At 37.1% G+C, this 18,438-nt stretch overlaps 1 protein-coding gene and 1 pseudogene across 1 annotated transcript; both read right to left on the bottom strand.

Annotated features, from left to right (window-relative positions):
- Window positions 1-3,855: 3,855 nt before the first annotated feature.
- On the bottom strand, window positions 3,856-6,325 carry LOC111642706. Its single transcript, XM_023389085.1, has one exon. It carries the CDS (start codon window positions 6,207-6,209, stop codon window positions 5,214-5,216), a length of 996 nt encoding a protein of 331 aa, XP_023244853.1. The 5' UTR covers window positions 6,210-6,325; the 3' UTR covers window positions 3,856-5,213.
- Window positions 6,326-8,734: 2,409 nt separating this feature from the next.
- LOC111642703 lies at window positions 8,735-11,895 on the bottom strand (annotated as a pseudogene).
- Window positions 11,896-18,438: the final 6,543 nt, after the last annotated feature.

The raw sequence follows: 18,438 nt of genomic DNA on the forward strand, positions 1-18,438 counted from the left end.
TTCTAAACCATCTCTGGGAGGTCCCCTCACCACGGACAGGAACCCACATCGAGGGGGATGGGAAAGAGACAAATAGAGAAAATCAATCAGAAAGTGAGGAAAAAACAGAAAACGTAGAAACCGAAGAGACAGAAAAAGAGAGCAGAGAAAACATAAATAGCTTAGAAGAAATGATAGATGAGGACAAAGAAACGGCAGCCGTAAGGGAAAAAATTCTCTCGATAAGCCTGGATGCAAGCTTATCGAGGGAAGAAATAATAGATGAGGTGGAAAAAATTATAACCAAAGTAGACAAAAAGAATACCAGGAAAAGCAAGAGAGTTCAATCCCAGTCCACACAAAAGTAACATTCAAGTTCAACGAATTAAATATTAAATCAATAAACATCTCTGGGATTAGGGACGAAGCTAAACAAATTTATCTACTTAATCTGATTGCTACGCAGAACACGGACATTCTGCTAATACAGGATACAAATATGTACGACTTCTATGACTTGAGAAAACTCTTTGCATTCTATAACATATATATCTCTTTCGCCCCGAGACGAGGAGCTGGGGTCGTCACAATGCTCCACAAAAACATCAGGGTAAGCGACTTTAGGACTGACACAAATGGGAGAATACCGAGTGTTGACATCAATAAAAACAATAAAATGTTAAGAATTGTAAACCTGTATGCCCCTCCTCAGCTCACTGATAGAAAAACCATCTTCACTACCCTCCCAAACTACTTGATTGGAGGGAGGGAACTTCTGGTTGCGGCAAATTTCAATTGTGTCCTCACACAATCCGATAAGAACTGCCACCTATACCCAGACGGCTCCCGCAAGTATCTCAAAGACCTCATTGAGGGATATGAATTAAAAGACGCTTATCGATCGAAATACCCCCATTACAATGGATACACATGAGAAGGTAATGGTATCAAAGAGAGGCTTGACAGGACATATTTAAGCAAGTACCTAGGCAAGATTGTCAATATCAGTACCATTTTTCTTAACAACAATGGGAGAAGGCTTTCAGACCATAAATTAATCAACTTAGACATAGAACTGACAAGCAACAAAAGCAGATATAGCAAAATCAAGATAAATAACAACATCTTATCTGACACCACCTTTCAAAATGAAGTCAAAACAACCTTAGACAATATAAAACTGGACATCAACTGGCAGAAGTGGCAAAAGGTAAAAAAACGATTATCAACATCACCAAAAACACTTGGCATAGGATCAAGAACAATAAATTTCGCAAAATAAAATCCCTACAAAGAGAACTTAGTAGAGAAATCATAAACAATGAAAAAGAAGCAGCTAAGGAAATAGAAAATAACATCACTGAAGAGTTCGAAAACAAAATTAAGAATAACTATATTAGGCACAAGATGATTAGAATGAGAATTGAAAGACACACCGAAAAAATTATATTCAAAAAGAGAATCAAACCAAACGAAAATAATTCCCTAAACACCCTTATTGTAAATGGTATACACATAGCAGATGAACAACGTATCATGGCCGAATGCCATAAATTTTATACTAAGCTATACAAAAAACCGGACACTAACTGGAACAGATGGCACGCAATAGTAAAAAAAATCAAACCGGTAAAAAGCAAACAAGACGAGAAAATCAACAAAAAGATCTCAAGAGAAGAAGTTATGAACGCCATAGACGAACTACATGTAAGGAAAGCACCAGGCATAGATTGCCTACCTGCAGAATTCTATCGCTTTTTTAAAGACGACTTAGCCGACATCCTCTCCACCCTGTACAACAAAGACACATACACTCAGGATTTCAACATAGGTAGAATAAAATTAATCAACAAAAAACGCAGAGAAAGTGGGCAAGTTGGCGACTATAGACCAATAACCATCCCTAATACCAAATACAAAATCTATAGTATTATAATAGCTAAAAGAGTAGAAGAGATATTTCAAAATCACATCAGTAACACGCAAACTGCTGGAATGAAAAACCACTCCATCCAAGATAACATCATGTTTCTAAATCTCATACAAGAGATTTACTGCAAGAGAAAAACCCCTCTCTCGATACTATCCATCGATGTCGAAAAAGCATTTGACACAGTTAATAGAGACATTATGTGGAAAATATTAGAAGCCTACGGCCTTAGCGAAAAGGAATTAGATAGAATTAAAACCCTTTACATCAATCCGAGGACCAAAATAACCATTAACAACAAGGACTCTGAATTTATAAACTGAGGCGGGAGTAAGGCATAGTTGCCCCTGCTCGATGGTCCTATTTGCTATTTATCTGGAATGGCTACTCACCATGATAAACAACGACAACCATATCACTCCCATCTACCTCCCGGGTATGTCTGACAAAATCAAATACATCGCTCACGCTGACGAAATTAACCTCTTTATAAACAACAACATCTCCCTCAATAAAATAACTCAAAAACTTAACGATTTCAGTAACCTAACCGGAATAAAAATAAACCTAAGCAAGAGTAAAATACTCAACTTAAATGGACAAGTCAAGCTAGATAGCAGTGTTCAAAACCATCAACGACACCAAAATCCTAGGTGTATGGTTTGGCAAAAATAACAACAACAACTACTTCAAAGACATGGAAAAGAAAATTAAAAATGCAATTACACACTGGGAAAAGGTCTGGCTCTATCTACCTGAAAGAGTCATCATCTCCAATAAAGTACTCACGGCTAAAATTATATACACTATGTACATAACCAATCTAAATAGTCAGGAAGCCAGAAAACTGGATAAACTCATATTCAGATATATTTGGCAGAGCGATTTTGAACCCCTAAATAGAAACATCATGAAGAACATCATCAACCATGGCGATTTGCAGGTGTGGGACTTAAAATCACTAGAACATTCCCTACAGGTCTCCAACCTCCTGAAATCCATCCTTTCTCACCAGCATCCTCTTCGAGATGTGGCCATGTACATCCTTGGCCCGACATTAAGGCAACTTCTGCCAGACCAGCCTAATAGACCCTTCCTTCTAGACAATGATAAACGCCTCACCGCGTGGAGAACCTCGATCAACACAATTGTGAGCATCAATCAAGTGAATGCAAACAACAAGCCAAGCACCATATATCGTAACATCTTTACTCATTGTCCGAACAGTAACATAAATGACAATATCATCGTATGGAACAAAACTTGGTTAAACCTCGGCAGACTCCCCGGCGAAATGGAGGGAGACAGCATGGAGAGCCATCAACAACGTTACTATGACCAAGGAGTACCTCCATACTTACCACCGTATATCCAATGCTAAATGTCCAAGATGCTCTAGAGATGAAAGCATATTTCATCTCTACCATGAATGCTCACTTGCTAATAAAATCTGGAACTGGGTTGATAAAATCTTCAAAGTCAACCTCTCTTGAAACACAATCAAATACCACATGAACTATCCAGTGAAGAACCAGAACACCTACTGTATTAATTGGTTGACAGCTCTCTCGAAAAGAATCATATGGAAAGCTAGATGCGCCCTCCACTATGACAAAAAAAGGTGGAATGCCACTCTCACAATCAACAAAATAAAAAACGAGGCCAATCTAAAAATAAAAACCGATCAAAACCTCTTCACAGAGAAAGAATTTATGACCCTATATCGTGGCACCATAGACAATATATGGAAAAAAGAAAACAACTACTACACCATCATTGACAGCTAGCCCTATATGTCGTCCTGTCTGCTTTCCGTGCACCCATCACCGGAGGTGTATGGAACTCTCCACATCCTGCTCATCGAGCACCTTGTGTTTTTATCACCCTCGTCTTCGCTGTAATGCTCTCGATCTTTTAATCATACACTTTTGTAATGCGATTGTTTCTTGTTTTTGCTAATAAATGTAACTATGTGTCAGTATATATGTGTAACTGTTCATCCCGGCCATAATCACCAACCTTTGTACATACTTGTAAATACTTTTGTTATTTTATTATGGTGATTATAGCCAGCAATTGTCAAAATATAAAGCCTGTATTCGAAATTCTTGAAGTGTTTTCTCACAGCCTGCGTGCTGAAATGTAATCAACCAGTGTTTTATTAAACTTTAATTAAAAGTATCTGTTCTTATCCTGGCGTTGTTGGCAGAAAAATGGGAGCAGCTTAAGTTTTCCTGTTACAGGTCTATTTGGTGTGTGAAGTGTGTTCTCTATTGACTTTTGGAGTACTAATAACCTAGCAAAACATAATTTGTCGTTTAATAATGATTATTTTTGGATTTTTTTGAACTTTGGTGATATTATGCCGAGATGCTAAGCCTAATGAAAGATTTGAACTTCTGGTGCAAGAAATGTGAGTAGTGACTATAAAATAAGACTAAATATAACAATAAAAAAAGAAATAAAGTAGTGATATAATAAATTTTAAACGAAAAAAGCAATTAATAGTAAAATAAGAAGATAAACACCTCAACAGCTCCTTAAGGGGGCGTGTTCCGAAGCTTTCGATCTCTATACAGATTGATATAAAATTAGTGAAGTTTTAAATTAAATTTAAAAACTTATAAGAAGGAAGACTTAGTTTTATCTTGGAGTGTATGGTTCTGTTGGACTTTTATTTTTATAAGTATAGGAGGTTGACATGGACCGTCGGACGGGAAAGAATTTCCCGTCAGCGAGTCGGGCTCAGTCATTCGACCGTCAGAGGGAAAATGTCCCCTTGAGGAGTCCTTTAAGACCTCTGGAAAAGCAAATAAGAGATAGAGATTCATCGACAAGTAGGCAGGAGGTGATGGACTGTCAGAGAAAAAGTCCCGTTCCCTCAACTGGTCGTCATTGTAAAAGTACGCCTCCATCAAAAAGTTGGTTCCAGCCTTTAAATAATCAGAAGGAAAGCCCAGAATTATTATTGAGTGAGATTGAATCTGGAGAATGTCAGAGGGGAGGTTTAAGTCCCTTGGCGAGTCGGGCAAGTATGGTTAGTTAGTTAGTTAGTTAATTTTTATTGGCACAAAAGCCATGCAGGCTATACTGCGCCACGACACATGGTATGCTTGAAGGTATAAAATACAGTAAATAGAAAAACACATATATACAGAACAGTTTGACCATTAAAAAGCCAATGGTAATATATATATATATAATCTAAAATGTAATAAATAAATAAATACACAACAACAAAAAATATATACAATAATTTAAATATGCACCATGAAGTAAATAAAACTATACAATAAATAAATAATCATATTTCTCTATACATATTAATGACTTTCAGAAAGTCCAGTATATTATCCAGATTTGGCCTCTGGCCCAAAATGTCTCTAAAGCTTGCATTTCCGAAATGCTGTCTATGACTCTGATCAAAAGCAACACAGTTGCAAAATATGTGTTTAACACTTACAGCACAGTTGCAGTGCTGACATACTAGTTCTTCATCTCCCTTCAAAAGGTATTGATGAGTCAGTCGAGTGTGTCCAATTCTCAAACGAGTAAGGATAACCTCAGATCTCCTATCATATTGCCTATTATGTGTCCAATTTTCTACCAAAGGTTTGATCTCGTGAAGTTTATTGTGGATTTGTGCATTCCACACGTTTTGCCATCTCTCTGCTAGTCGTTTTTTAACGACTAGCTTCAAATCACCTCCTTCAATACGCATTGTATGCTGTGAAGGACTTGCTGACTTAGCAGCTGTATCAGCTTCTTCATTACCTCTTATACCCACGTGGCCTGGGACCCAACAGAACTTCACAAAAAAATTTCTCGTAGTGAGATGACAAATTAGTTTTCGAATTTTAATAACTATGGAGTGAGAACTACGTTCATACGAGATCAAAGCCTGAAGTGCACTAACTGAGTCAGTGTAAATCACGCAGCAACGATGACCTTTCCGATTTATATACTTTAAGGCTAAATAAATAGCCTGCAACTCCGCAGAAAAGATGGAAGAATTCGGTGCTATTTGTTCTGCCACAATTTCATCCTGGCAAACAAAGGCTAAGCCAACATAGTTATCCGATTTAGATCCATCGGTGTATATAGGAATTAAATTCCTGTTACGATGCTGAATTTCTGCGAAGTGCTGTCTATAGACGTAGTCTGGCGTGGTTTCTTTAGGGAACTGCTTTAAGCTTAAATCAACATCGATCGGTGAAGATGACCAAGGTGAAATACTATTAACCTCAACATGTGAGATGTTGCTTGGGTCTAAGTCGATCGTGCTGCTTACATTCTCCATTCTAATGTCAAATGTAGGGACACAACTCGTCCGAGCAACAAATAATCTTTTCAGCTGAGTATCTAAACAATCAGCTGTAAGTTTTTTCTAAGATTTTTGTTTAATGTAATAAAAAAGAGACAACTGTTCTCTCCTGAGAGATAGTAAAGGCTCATAAGCATCCACATACAAACTTTGAACAGGGAAAGTTCAAAATGCACCGGTGCACAAACGCAAAGCTTGATGGTGGATAGGATCCAGCATCCGAAGAGTAAATTCTCGCACAGAGCCATAAACAGTGCAACCGTAGTCCAGCTTAAAGCGGACAAAAGCCCTATAAATCCTGAGCATCGAAACTTTGTCTGCTCCCCAGGATGAGCAGCATAGTACCATCAAAAGGTTTAAAGATTTTAAACATCTACTCTTCAGGTTGCGCAAGTGTGGCAAAAATGTCAGTTTTTGGTCGAAAGAAACACCCAAAAACTTAGTCTCATTCACCATTGAAATTTTATCCCCATTTAGGTAAATTTCCAGATCCAGGTGCATACCACGCCTTCGGCAAAAGTGGATGCATGAAGTCTCTGTATTAAAAGTAAAACCATTGGTCTTGGACCAGTTGTCTATGCGATTTAGAAAGGTTTGCAGTTGTCTCTCAATGAAACTCATATTACTAGACTGGCAGGAGATCTGAAAATCATCCACGTACAGAGAGTGTTTTACATTGGGAGAAAGACAGTTAGCTATGCTGTTAATTTTGATTAGGAACAGAGTCACACTCAAAATAGAGCCTTGAGGGACACCTTCTTCTTGCGTGAAAGGCCTAGATAAAGTGTTGCCCATTCTGACTTGGAATCTTCGATTCTGCAAAAAGTTTTTTATAAAAGCTGACAAATTACCACGTGATCCAAATTTGTGCAAATCACAGAGTATTCCGAATCGCCAGCAGCAATCGTAGGCCTTCTCTATATCAAAAAATACAGACACTAAGTGCTGTCGTCTAACAAACGCTTCGCGTATAGATGTTTCAAGGTTTACTAAATTGTCCGTGGTACTTCTGTTCCTACGAAATCCACTCTGGTGTGGTGAAAAGTAGTTCTTTTCCTCTAGGAGGAACATCAAGCATCTGTTTACCATCCTCTCTAGGAGTTTACAAAGACAACTTGTCAGAGAGATTGGTCTGTAATTAGAGGGATTCTTGCAATCTTTGCCTGGCTTGGGAATGGGAATAATGATAGATAGCCTCCAAGAGTCGGGGAAAGTTTGTTCTATCCATATTCTGTTAAACAGATTCAGAAGATTAGAAAGGGAATTATTTGACAGATTTTTAATCATGCTATAGTGGATTTTATCCGGGCCTACAGCAGTATTCCCCGAGCGAGAAATCGCTGTATGTAGTTCTGTGCTGGTGAATGGCACATTATATTCCTCATTAAATGAAGAATGAAAATTTAAATTTTGTTTTTCTCTTTGTGCTTTATAAGCTTGAAAATTCCTTGGATACATAATATTGCTGGATAAAGCAGAAAATGTTTCACCCAGTAAATCAGCAATACCCTGTATATCGCTGATTATTGTGCCATTATTCTCCAGCATGGACACAGAGTGAGAAGCATATTTCCCATTAATTTTATGGATTTTATCCCAGACTGCTTTTGAGCTAGTGGAAGATGTTATGCTAGAAACATACTTCCTCCAAGAATCCCTTTGGCTTTGCCTTCTTATTCTTCTGGCATTTGCCTTTGCTTTTTAAAAGCAATCAAATTTCTAGCAGTGGGGTATCTTCTGAAAATCCCCCATGCTTTCTTTTGTGCTTTAAATGCTGCCTCGCAACTGTGGTTCCACCATGGTTTTGGATGTTTTGGGTATCTTGTTAACGTCTTTCCCATTGTTTTTTCAGCTGCCTAAATAATACTGGAAGTGACAACTTCAACTGCGTCATTGATATCAGCAGTATTGATAATTTCCTCAGTGATGTTAGCCAAAGAAAAAAAAGTAGGCCAATCTGCCGTTTCCATTTCCAGCGTGGTGGACGGGCTGTTTCACAGCTTTCTCTGCCTTGATATTTTAAAAATATTGGAAAGTGGTCACTAGAAAGTGGATTAGATCCAACCTCCCATGAAAATGCTGAAAACAGATTCGGAGTTGCTAATGAGAGATCAATAACAGTGAATGTTCTTGTTAGGGCATGGAAGTATGTCACTTCTCCAGTATTAAATAAATACATTTGCTGATTACCTATGAGTCGTTCAATGGCTCTTCCTCGACGATTAATGTCGGGACTGCCCCACATAGGATTGTGGCCATTGAAATCACCAAGTAAAAGGAATGGTGTTGGCAGCTGTTCAACTAATGCATCCAGTTCATCTTCGTTGACTCTGACATCTGGTGGCAAGTATATAGAGCACACTGTGACAGTTACTCCAATAGAAATTCTGACTGCCACAGCTTGCAGGTTTGTTGTTATATGTACCGGCAAGGATGGGATGTGATTGGAAATTAAAATAGCCACACCGCCACTGGCACAGTTGTGGCTATCATCATCCTTGCGGTAGAGATTGAATCCTTTTAAAGTAATTCCCTCTCCAGGTTTCAGATGTGTCTCCTGGAGTGCCACACAGAGAGATGAGGTAGATGATGTCAAATGTTTAATGTCAGAGAAGTTGTTGCGGAAACCACGACAGTTCCATTAAATTATTTTATAATCCATTATGTGTTTGAGACAGCATTCTTAGAAAAAGTGTCCCTCTTCAGTTTAACTGATGATTTTCCTTTTAGAAAAGACGTTGGTTGGGTCACCTCCATATTAGTCTCTTCATCAGAGATATCAGAGAACTCACTCATGGACTGAGCCTCTGATTTTTTAGATTTAGAGAGAGCTGCTTTCACTCTCTGCTTATTTAGTGGGTTCTTACTAGCCTTTTTAGAACCCAGATTTCTTGTAATTACCCCTGTTTTAGGCAGGGGTGTTTTTCCTTTTGTGATCTCCTTTTCTGGTGTTTGTGTAGACGGGAGTATTAAGCATTTCGCATGGCGAGTAAGAGATTCGCTTGGGGAGACAGAGATATCGGTTTGAACCCCACATGTCTTTGTGGATTTCAACACAAAAGCAAATGTTTTCTGTTTCACTGCTATGCTTTGAGTGACCATGCGCCGAGCCTCTGGATATGGTATGTTGTTAATGGTTTTTACTCGCCGTATCTCTTTCTCTCTCTGCCATGTTAGGCATTTTCGAGAGTAGGCGGAATGGGCATCTTTGCAATTCACACAGCATGGAGTAGTGGTACACTCAGTACTGTCGTGACCTTCACTTCCACACTGTGCGCATATGCTTTTCCCTCGACATGATGTTTGTGAATGTCCAAATCACTGGCATTTAAAGCAACGTAGCGGATTTGGAACGTAAGGGCGAACTGGGCAGTGCAGATAACCTGCTGTAATAACAGATGGCAAAGTCGGTTTATTAAATGTCAAAATAAGATGTTTCGTGTGAATCAACTTGCCATCTCGACGAATGGAAATGCGTCAAACAGCAGTGACTCCTTGGTTTGAAAAGCCAATCTGAATATCTGATTCATCTTCAGATATCAGATCGATTTCAGATATTACCCCACGTGATGAGTTTAGGCTCGCATGTGGGGTGACAGTGACTTCCATTTCTCCTAGGGTCTTTGTTTCCAGAAGTTTTGCCGATTGTTGTAGGGAAGATGTTTCCACCAGTAAATCTCCAGATCTTAATTTCTGTATTTTTTTCAACTGTCCAATGGTCGATTCAAACAATTTTTGAATCAAGAAAGGAGAAGCTTTAGCCAAGGGTTTTTCTCCAGTTGCGTGCACTACTAAGTACGCTGGATTAGTAAAGATTTTTTCGTTCGTTTTTGTTGTTGGTGCACAAGAACTTTTTGAATTTTTTGAATCCATAATTAAAGAAAAAATTCCGCTCCTAGTGACCCCACCCACCATGGGGCCCAACAAGGGGATGCTGTCACATGGAGTACTTCCATAGACCGTCACACCAGGGTTTCCCAGGAGCTATACCCTCACAATGCAGTCAAGAAGAGCACATCTAGACTGACATGTCCGCCCGGTCTGCATCGATCGGTTGACTCCAAGCCGAGGTCGAGAATGACTCAACGACCAGCCGATTGACTCAAACGGAGCCTGATTTGAGCCTCCCGTTTATCCGAAGCAGGGGCCAAAGCAGTGTGTTGGGGATGTTATGTTGCCCCTCAAGTACCAGGATCCCCCTTTCTGGCATACGAGACACCATGCAAGGCAAACACGTGGGTGGGCGTTCAGATCCCAGGGATGGTAAAGAAGAGTTACTAAACCATCTCTGGGAGGTCCCCTCACCACGGACAGGAACCAACATCGAGGGGTCGGGCGAGTATGAATGATGGTAAGGAGGGAGAGAATCCTCCCAGATGTCAAGTGGTGTTGGTTAGAGCAACACAAGAAGAAATTAGTGCTTATAGTGAAAGTAATCGAGGAGAAATATCAACATCAGCGGTCATTGAAAGTGATTCACAAACAACTGAGAAAGGAAGCAGTATGGGAAAAGATAGTGAAGATCTGAAACAGGAGAGGATGAAAAGATATTCCGTGATACGATCAGTGCGAATAAACTCAAAAGAACATTTGGATACAGTAGAGTTAATTGAAACAATTGAAAGAACTCTGAGGAAAAAAGGAACAATTGAGCAAGTGAGTTACCACCCCAGAAATGTTGTAGAAATCAAATTAAAAACGGAAGATGACAAGATAAATCTCTTAGGTAGAGAGATAAAGGTAGGCAATTTTATTTATACAGTGGAAAGTTCGGAGGTGGAATTAATATTAGTAACAGTGCGGTTGGTTCCTGTTGAGGTCGATGGGGCTTTATTGTCCAAAATGTTATCGGTGTATGGGAAACTGGTAAACGTTAAGGTTAATAAATACCCAGAGACAGAGGTAAAAACTGGAATTTACCGAGTATTAATGTCGACTCATCGGTGTATCCCAAATTATATGGAGATTTTGGGGAGAAAGGTCCAACTGATTCATGTCGCACAAAAACGACAATGTCAGCGATGTGGAAGTTATGAGCATGAGGTCTTTCAATGTGAAGTAAAATTATGTCATAGGTGTGGTGATAGTACACATCCGGTACAAAGTTGTACTGCTTGTTATCATTGTAAAATAGTACATGATAAAGAGAGAGAATGTCCCATGCCCTCGTTTGCAGAAATTTGTAAACAAGGACCACGGAAAATGAGTTTAGAAAGGAGACGCGAACGGAGTACAGAAAAAGTGAGAAAAGATAGTAGAATAAGAGAAAATAAGGTAATAGAGACAGTAGAGAAAGAAAAACAAGAGGAAATAGAAATAACGAGCAAAATGCAGATAGAAATAGAAAAAAAACGGAAAAGGGAGGAAGTAGACTTGACCAAGGTAGTACAACAGGAAATAAATAGAATAGAGCAAAAAGAAAATTTAGATTTAGAGGAGAAACAGAAAGAGATTGAAGGTTTGATGAGAAATATATATGGGTCTAGCCCGTATCAAGTGGTATTAGTAACAAAAAAATTTTAAGAATGAATGTGCAAAATTTGAGTAAAAGGTCAAAGAAACATCAAATGAATAAAAAAGATAATGGATAGTACAGGTATTATAAATATAAGAACTATTAACATTAATGGATTTAAAAATAAAGAAATGCAAATTAGTATTCTAAATTTAATTTTAACAAATAAAATTGATATAATAGGTATCCAGCACACAAATATAAAGAATTTTTACGAATTGAGACAGCTGAGGAAAATTTATACTAGCTATAATATCTATGTTGCCTTTGCAACTAGGCCAGAGGTTGGCAACCTTTTGAGTTGGAAGAGCCAAAATTACAATTTACAAAATTTCAAAGTTTTTAAAGAGCCACAAAATTTTTTCTTGCCTACAATAAATAGTACTCGCATAAATAAAGTTTTTTGATAAAAAAACTAATCTATTTTCATAAGAAAAAGTATCTATTTATTCATATATAAGTAGTGTTTTTCACAACAAATTAGATAATAGAAACATCCAACGACGGCGTCATTCGAGAGCTCCCGACAAACTGACGACAGTGACGACGCGTGTCACAGGGGAGGGGTGCAGTGAAAAGCGAGTCGAGGCTGAAAAGCATGTCATGGGGGGAGGCTGAGAGATAGAATCAGTGCCTAATCCTCGTTAATCGATTCAGAACGATTTTTAAATGTTTTTTTTTTTTTGGATAAAATAAATAATATTTGCGTATGGAACTAAAGAGTCGCAGCTTCACATCCAAACAGCCGCACGTGGCTCGCAAGCCGCAGGTTGCCGACCCCTGAACTAGGAGATGTATTGGAACAATAGTGTTAATAAATAACAAGTTTAAAATACAGGATTTTAGAACTGACAGTAAAGGAAGGTTGATTGCTGTAGATTTTGAAATTAGAAATCGAGTATGTCGTGTTATTAGCATTTATGCACCGACTCTGGCCACTGAGAAAAAATAATTTTTTAGTAGTTTAACGGAATATTTTAAAGGGGGATGTGAGTTAATCTTAATGGGAGATTTTAATTGTGTTCTGGAGCGTATCGATAAAAATGGCCCTTTACACCAAGATACCTCGCGGAAAGTATTAACGGAAGTATTAGTTGATTTTTAACTTTTAGATACTTATAGAGAATTTTATCCATTGTATCCGGGTTTTACCTGAAATGGTCAGGGAATTTGTGAGCGTTTAGACGAAATTTATATATCGAGTGGATTGGGCGAAATTATAAATGTAAATACGTATGAGATAAATAATGATAGAGGGAGAATCTCCGACCACAAAATGGTAGAAATAGAGATGAAAATAGAGTACATGAAGAGGTTACAAATAAGAGTAAAATAACACAGGTAATTTTGAATGATGATTATTACGTAAGTCAAACGAAAGAGTTGTTAGAGAGAGAGAAAACACAAATAACATGGGAGAAATGGTTGCTTTTAAAAAATAAAATTAATAATATTATTCAAAATACATGGGACATAATACGTAAAAATAGATTTAATAAGATTAAACGATTACAAAGAGAACTCTCTAGAAAAATAATAGAAGGGAATAACGAATCTGCTGAGGTATTGGAATACCAAATAGGGATAGAAATTAATAATAGAAATAAGGAAAATTATGTAAATTATAAAATGGAAAAGTATAGTATCAAAAGAATAGCGAATAAGTCATTTTTGATAAAAAACGTAAGAGAAAAGATGAGTTAGATATTGATAGACTACAGATAGATGGTAGAGAAGTGAGTGATAAACAGCAAATTTTAGAGTGTTTTCAGAAATTTTATAGTGAACTTTTTAGTGAGTCAGAAAATGATGATAGTGTTTGGGAGGAGGTAATTAAAGTGATAAAGCCAGTAAAAGATAGAACGGAAGATATTATAAATAGAGAAATTTTAAAAGCGGAAATAAGTAATGCAATTAATGATTGGATAAAAAAAATAAAGAAAGCTATATAAGATATAATTTAAATAAATATAACATTAAGAGAGAAGCCGAAAGGGCAATATTTGATAAGAAAGTAAATTTAAGGGAAAGTTTAGAAATAACAAAATTGATAGATGAATTTGGTAATAAAATTGTAAAGAAAAAGGAGATAATTGGGAAATTTCACTCGTACTATACCTACCTTTTTAGAGATCTACAGGTTGATGATTTATTGAAAGAGGAAATATTAGGAAGGATAAAACCGGTAAAAAATAAAATAAAAAATATGATAAATAAGGAAATAACGAAAGAGAAGATAGAAGAAGCGATCCAGGGCCTTAATAGTAACAAAGCATCAGGAAGGGATGGAATAAACTCGGAATTTTATAAGTTTTTTAAAGAGGATTTTATTGATTTATTATACAATTTGTACAATTTTAACAATAATTTTAGTAATGGGAAAATGGTTTTATTACAGAAAAATGATAACACGGATAAAAGGATTGGAAATTTTAGACCAATAACTCTCTTAAATATCGATTATAAGGTTTATAGTATTATAATAGCGAAAAGATTCGAGTTGGTTTTTAAACATGTAATTGGTAATACACAGAGTGCAAGAGTTAAAGGGAGTATGATTCAAAATAATATAATGTTTTTGAGATTAATACAAGAATATTACAAGGAGAGAGAGGCCACACTTTCCCTCCTCTCCATCAATGTCAAACATGCTTTCAATACAGTAAACAGGCAAGTTCTTTGGCAGATTTTAGATAGGTATGGGTTAAATGAAGATGAAATATGGTTTGTAAAAAAATTAAACCAGACACCATGCACTTGTATTTATATAAATAGTGAAATATCGGAAGAAATAAATTGTAAAATAGGCATGCGTCAAGGCTGTCCAAGCTCGATGATTTTATTTTCTATTTATATTAAAACTTTACTTTTAAATATTAAAAATGATGAATTGATAGATGCAATTTATATCCCAGGGATGAAAGAAATAGTTAATATGTTACACACGCGGACGATATTACGTTTTTAGTAACAAATCAATTAAGTCTAAATAGAATTCTTGTAAACTTACAAAAATTTAGTGAATATACTGAGATGCAAATAAATAAGAATAAATGCAAGATTATGGATGTAGTGGGAGAGATTGGCAAAAAACGAAGTTATATACTAGTAGTTCATACATTAAAGGTGCTTGGTGTATGGTACAAGAAGAATGATAAAATAAAAAATTTAAAAAAAATGAAAACAAATATTAAAACTGAAATAGATAAGTGGAAAGAGAATTGGTTATATATGCCAGAAAAAGTGCAAATTATAAATAAAGTAATAGTTGGTTGGTTGGTTGGTTCGTTAGAGTTTATTGGCGCAAGAGCCACACAGGCCAAGCTGCGCCATGACAAATGGTATAAATAACTAAATACATATATATATAATGTATAATGTTTAATATAAATAAATAAATAAACTAATAAATAACAAAATGAATAACAAAACAATATATAACAATATACATAATAATAACAAAATATATACTTAAATAAAGAAATAAATAAATAAGTAAATAATTAAATATGTTTATAAATATTATTCACTTTCAAAAAGTTCAATAATTCGTCAAGATTTGGCCTCTGGCCCAAAATCTCTCTCAAACTTGCATTTCCAAAATGCTGTCTATGACTTTGATGAAAAGCTGTGCAGTTGCAAAGCATGTGTTTTACACTTAGAAAGCAGTTGCAATGCTCGCACACTGGCTGGTCTTCACCCTTCAAAAGGTATTGATGAGTCAACCGAGTATGCCCAATTCTCAAACGAGTAAGAATTACTTCAGATCTCGTGTCATACTGTTTATTATGTGTCTAATTTTCTATATTTGGCTTGATCTCATGTAGTTTATTGTGGACTTGTGCATTCCACACGTTTTGCCATCTCTCTGCTAGTCGTTTTTTAACTACTAGCTTCAAATCGACTCCTTCAATACGCATTATATGCTGTAAAGGAGTAGCTGACTTTGCAGCTGCGTCAGCTTCTTCATTCCCTTTTATACCTACATGGCCTGGGACCCAACAAAATTTTACAAAGAAATTACTCGCAGTAAGATGGCAAAAGAGCTTACGAATTTTAATCACTATAGAGTGAGAACTAGGTTCACATGAAATCAAAGCCTGAAGTGCACTAACTGAGTCAGTGTAAATAACACAGGAACGATGACCTTTCCTATTTATATACTTTAAAGCTAAATAAATAGCATGCAACTCTGCAGAAAAGATGGAAGAATTCAATGCAATTTGTTCTGCCACGATTTCATCCTGGCAGACGAAAGCTGAGCCAACGTAATCATCAGATTTAGATCCATCTGTATAAATAGGAATTAAATTCCTGTCACGGTGTTGAATTTCTGCAAAGTGCTGTCTGTAGACATAGTCTGGGGTGGATTCCTTTGGAAATTGCTTTAAGCTAAGGTCAACATTTATCACAGGAGTTGACCAAGGAGATATACTACAGACCTCTAGCTGTGAAATGTTGCCTGTGTTCAGGTCAATCGTGCTGCTCACATTCTCCATTCTTATGGCGAATGAAGGGACACTGCTTGGGCGAGCTTCAAATAACCTTTTCAGCTGAGTATCTAATACTGTACAATCAACTGAAGGTTTAGTGTGAGATTTCTGTTTTATATAGTAAAATAGAGACAACTGTTCTCTCCTAAGAGATAGTGGAGGCTCATAAGCATCCACATACAAACTTTGTACAAGAGAAGTTCGAAAAGCACCAGTGCACAAACATAGTGCTTGATGGTGAATTGGATCCAGCATCCGAAGAGTAGATTCTCGCGCAGAGCCATAAACAATGCAACCGTAGTCCAGCTTAGACCAGACAAGGGCCCTGTAAATCCTGAGCATAGAAACTTTGTCTGCTCCCCAGGATAAGCAGCACAGTACCTTTAGAAGGTTCAAAGATTTTAAACATCTACTCTTCAAATTGCACAAGTGAGGTAAAAACGTCAGTTTGGAATCGAATATGACTCCCAAGAACTTCGTCTCGTTGACCATTGGGATTTTAACCCCATTTAGGTAAATTTCAGGATCCAAGTGCAGACCACGCCTTCGGCAAAAGTGGATACACGAGGTCTTCTCTATGTTGAAACTAAAACCATTAATCTTTGACCAATGGTCTATGCGATTTAGGGAGGTTTGCAGTTGTCTCTCGATAAAACTCATGTTGCTAGACTGGCAGGAGATCTTAAAGTCATCCACATACAAAGAGTGTTTCACACTAGGAAGACAGTTAGCTATGCTATTAATTTTAATTAGGAACAGAGTCACACTCAAAATAGAGCCTTGAGGAACACCTTCTTGCGTGAAAGGCCTAGATAAAGTGTTGCCCATCCTAACTTGGAATCTTCGATTCTGTAGGAGGTTTTTAATAAAAATCAACAAGTTACCCCGCAATCCAAATTGGTTCAGATCACGTAGTATCCCGTATCGCCAACAGCGGTCATAGGCCTTCTCTATATCAAAAAACACAGACACTAAGTGCTGTCGTCTAACAAACGCTTCACGAATAGATGTTTCAACGTTTACTAAGTTATCAGTAGTACTTCTGTTCCTACGAAAACCACTTTGATGTGGTGAAAAGTATTCATTTTTCTCTAAGAGATACATCAGACGTCTGTTTATCATCCTCTCAAAAAGTTTACAGACACAACTTGTCAAAACAACTGGTCTGTAATTAGATGAATTCTGGTGGTCTTTACCAGGCATGGAAATGAAAATAATGATAGATAGCCTCCAAGAGTCAGGAAAAGTATGTTCTGTCCATATTCTGTTGAACAGACACAGATTAGAAAGGGAATTGTTTGACAGATTTTTAATCATGCTGTAGTGGATTTTATCCGGGCCTACAGAACTATTCCCCGAGCGAGAGATCGCTGTATGTAGTTCTATGCTGGTGAATGGCACATTATATTCCTCATTATATGAGGAATGAAAGTTTAAATATTGTTTTTCACTTTAAGCTTTATAAGCCTGAAAATCTTTTGAACACATAATATTGCTGGATGAAGTAGAAAATGTTTCACCCAATGTATCAGCAATACCCTGTATATCGCTGATTATTGTGCCATTATTCTCCAGCATGGACACAGAGTGAGAAGCATATTTCCCATTAATTTTATGGATTTTATCCCAGACTGCTTTTGAGCTAGTGGAAGATGTTATGCTTGAAACATACTTCCTCCAAGAATCCCTTTGGCTTTGCCTTCTTATTCTTCTGGCATTTGCCTTTGCTTTTTGAAAAGCAACCAAATTTTCAGCAGTGGGGTATCTTCTAAAAATCCCCCATGCTTTCTTTTGTGCTTTAAATGCTGCCTCACAATTCTGGTTCCACCATGGTTTCGGATGTTTTGGATATCTAGTTGATGTCTTCCCCATTGTTTTTTCTGCTGCCTGAATGATACTCGAAGTGACAACCTCAACTGCATCATTGATATCAGCAGTATTGACCATTTCCTCAGTGATGTTAGCCAAAGTGGAAAATGAAGGCCAATCTGCCGTTTCAAGTTTCCAGCGTGGTGGACGGGCTGTTTCACAGCTTTCTCTGCCTCGATATTTTAGAAATATTGGGAAGTGGTCACTAGAGAGTGGATTAGATCCAACCTCCCATGTAAATGCTGAAAACAGATTCGGAGTTGCTAATGATAGATCAATGGCAGTGAACGTTCTTGATGGGGCATGGAAGTATGTCACTTCTCCAGTA

This window comes from Centruroides sculpturatus, unplaced genomic scaffold (assembly GCF_000671375.1).
Source record: "Centruroides sculpturatus isolate CEXI.00-Female unplaced genomic scaffold, Cexi_2.0 scaffold1760, whole genome shotgun sequence".
In the NCBI taxonomy this organism is placed as follows: domain Eukaryota; kingdom Metazoa; phylum Arthropoda; class Arachnida; order Scorpiones; family Buthidae; genus Centruroides; species Centruroides sculpturatus.

Bases quoted from the DNA above. Each gene is read 5' to 3' on its own strand.
- LOC111642706 (XM_023389085.1), bottom strand. From the start codon at position 6,209: ATGGAGAATGTAAGCAGCACGATCGACTTAGACCCAAGCAACATCTCA.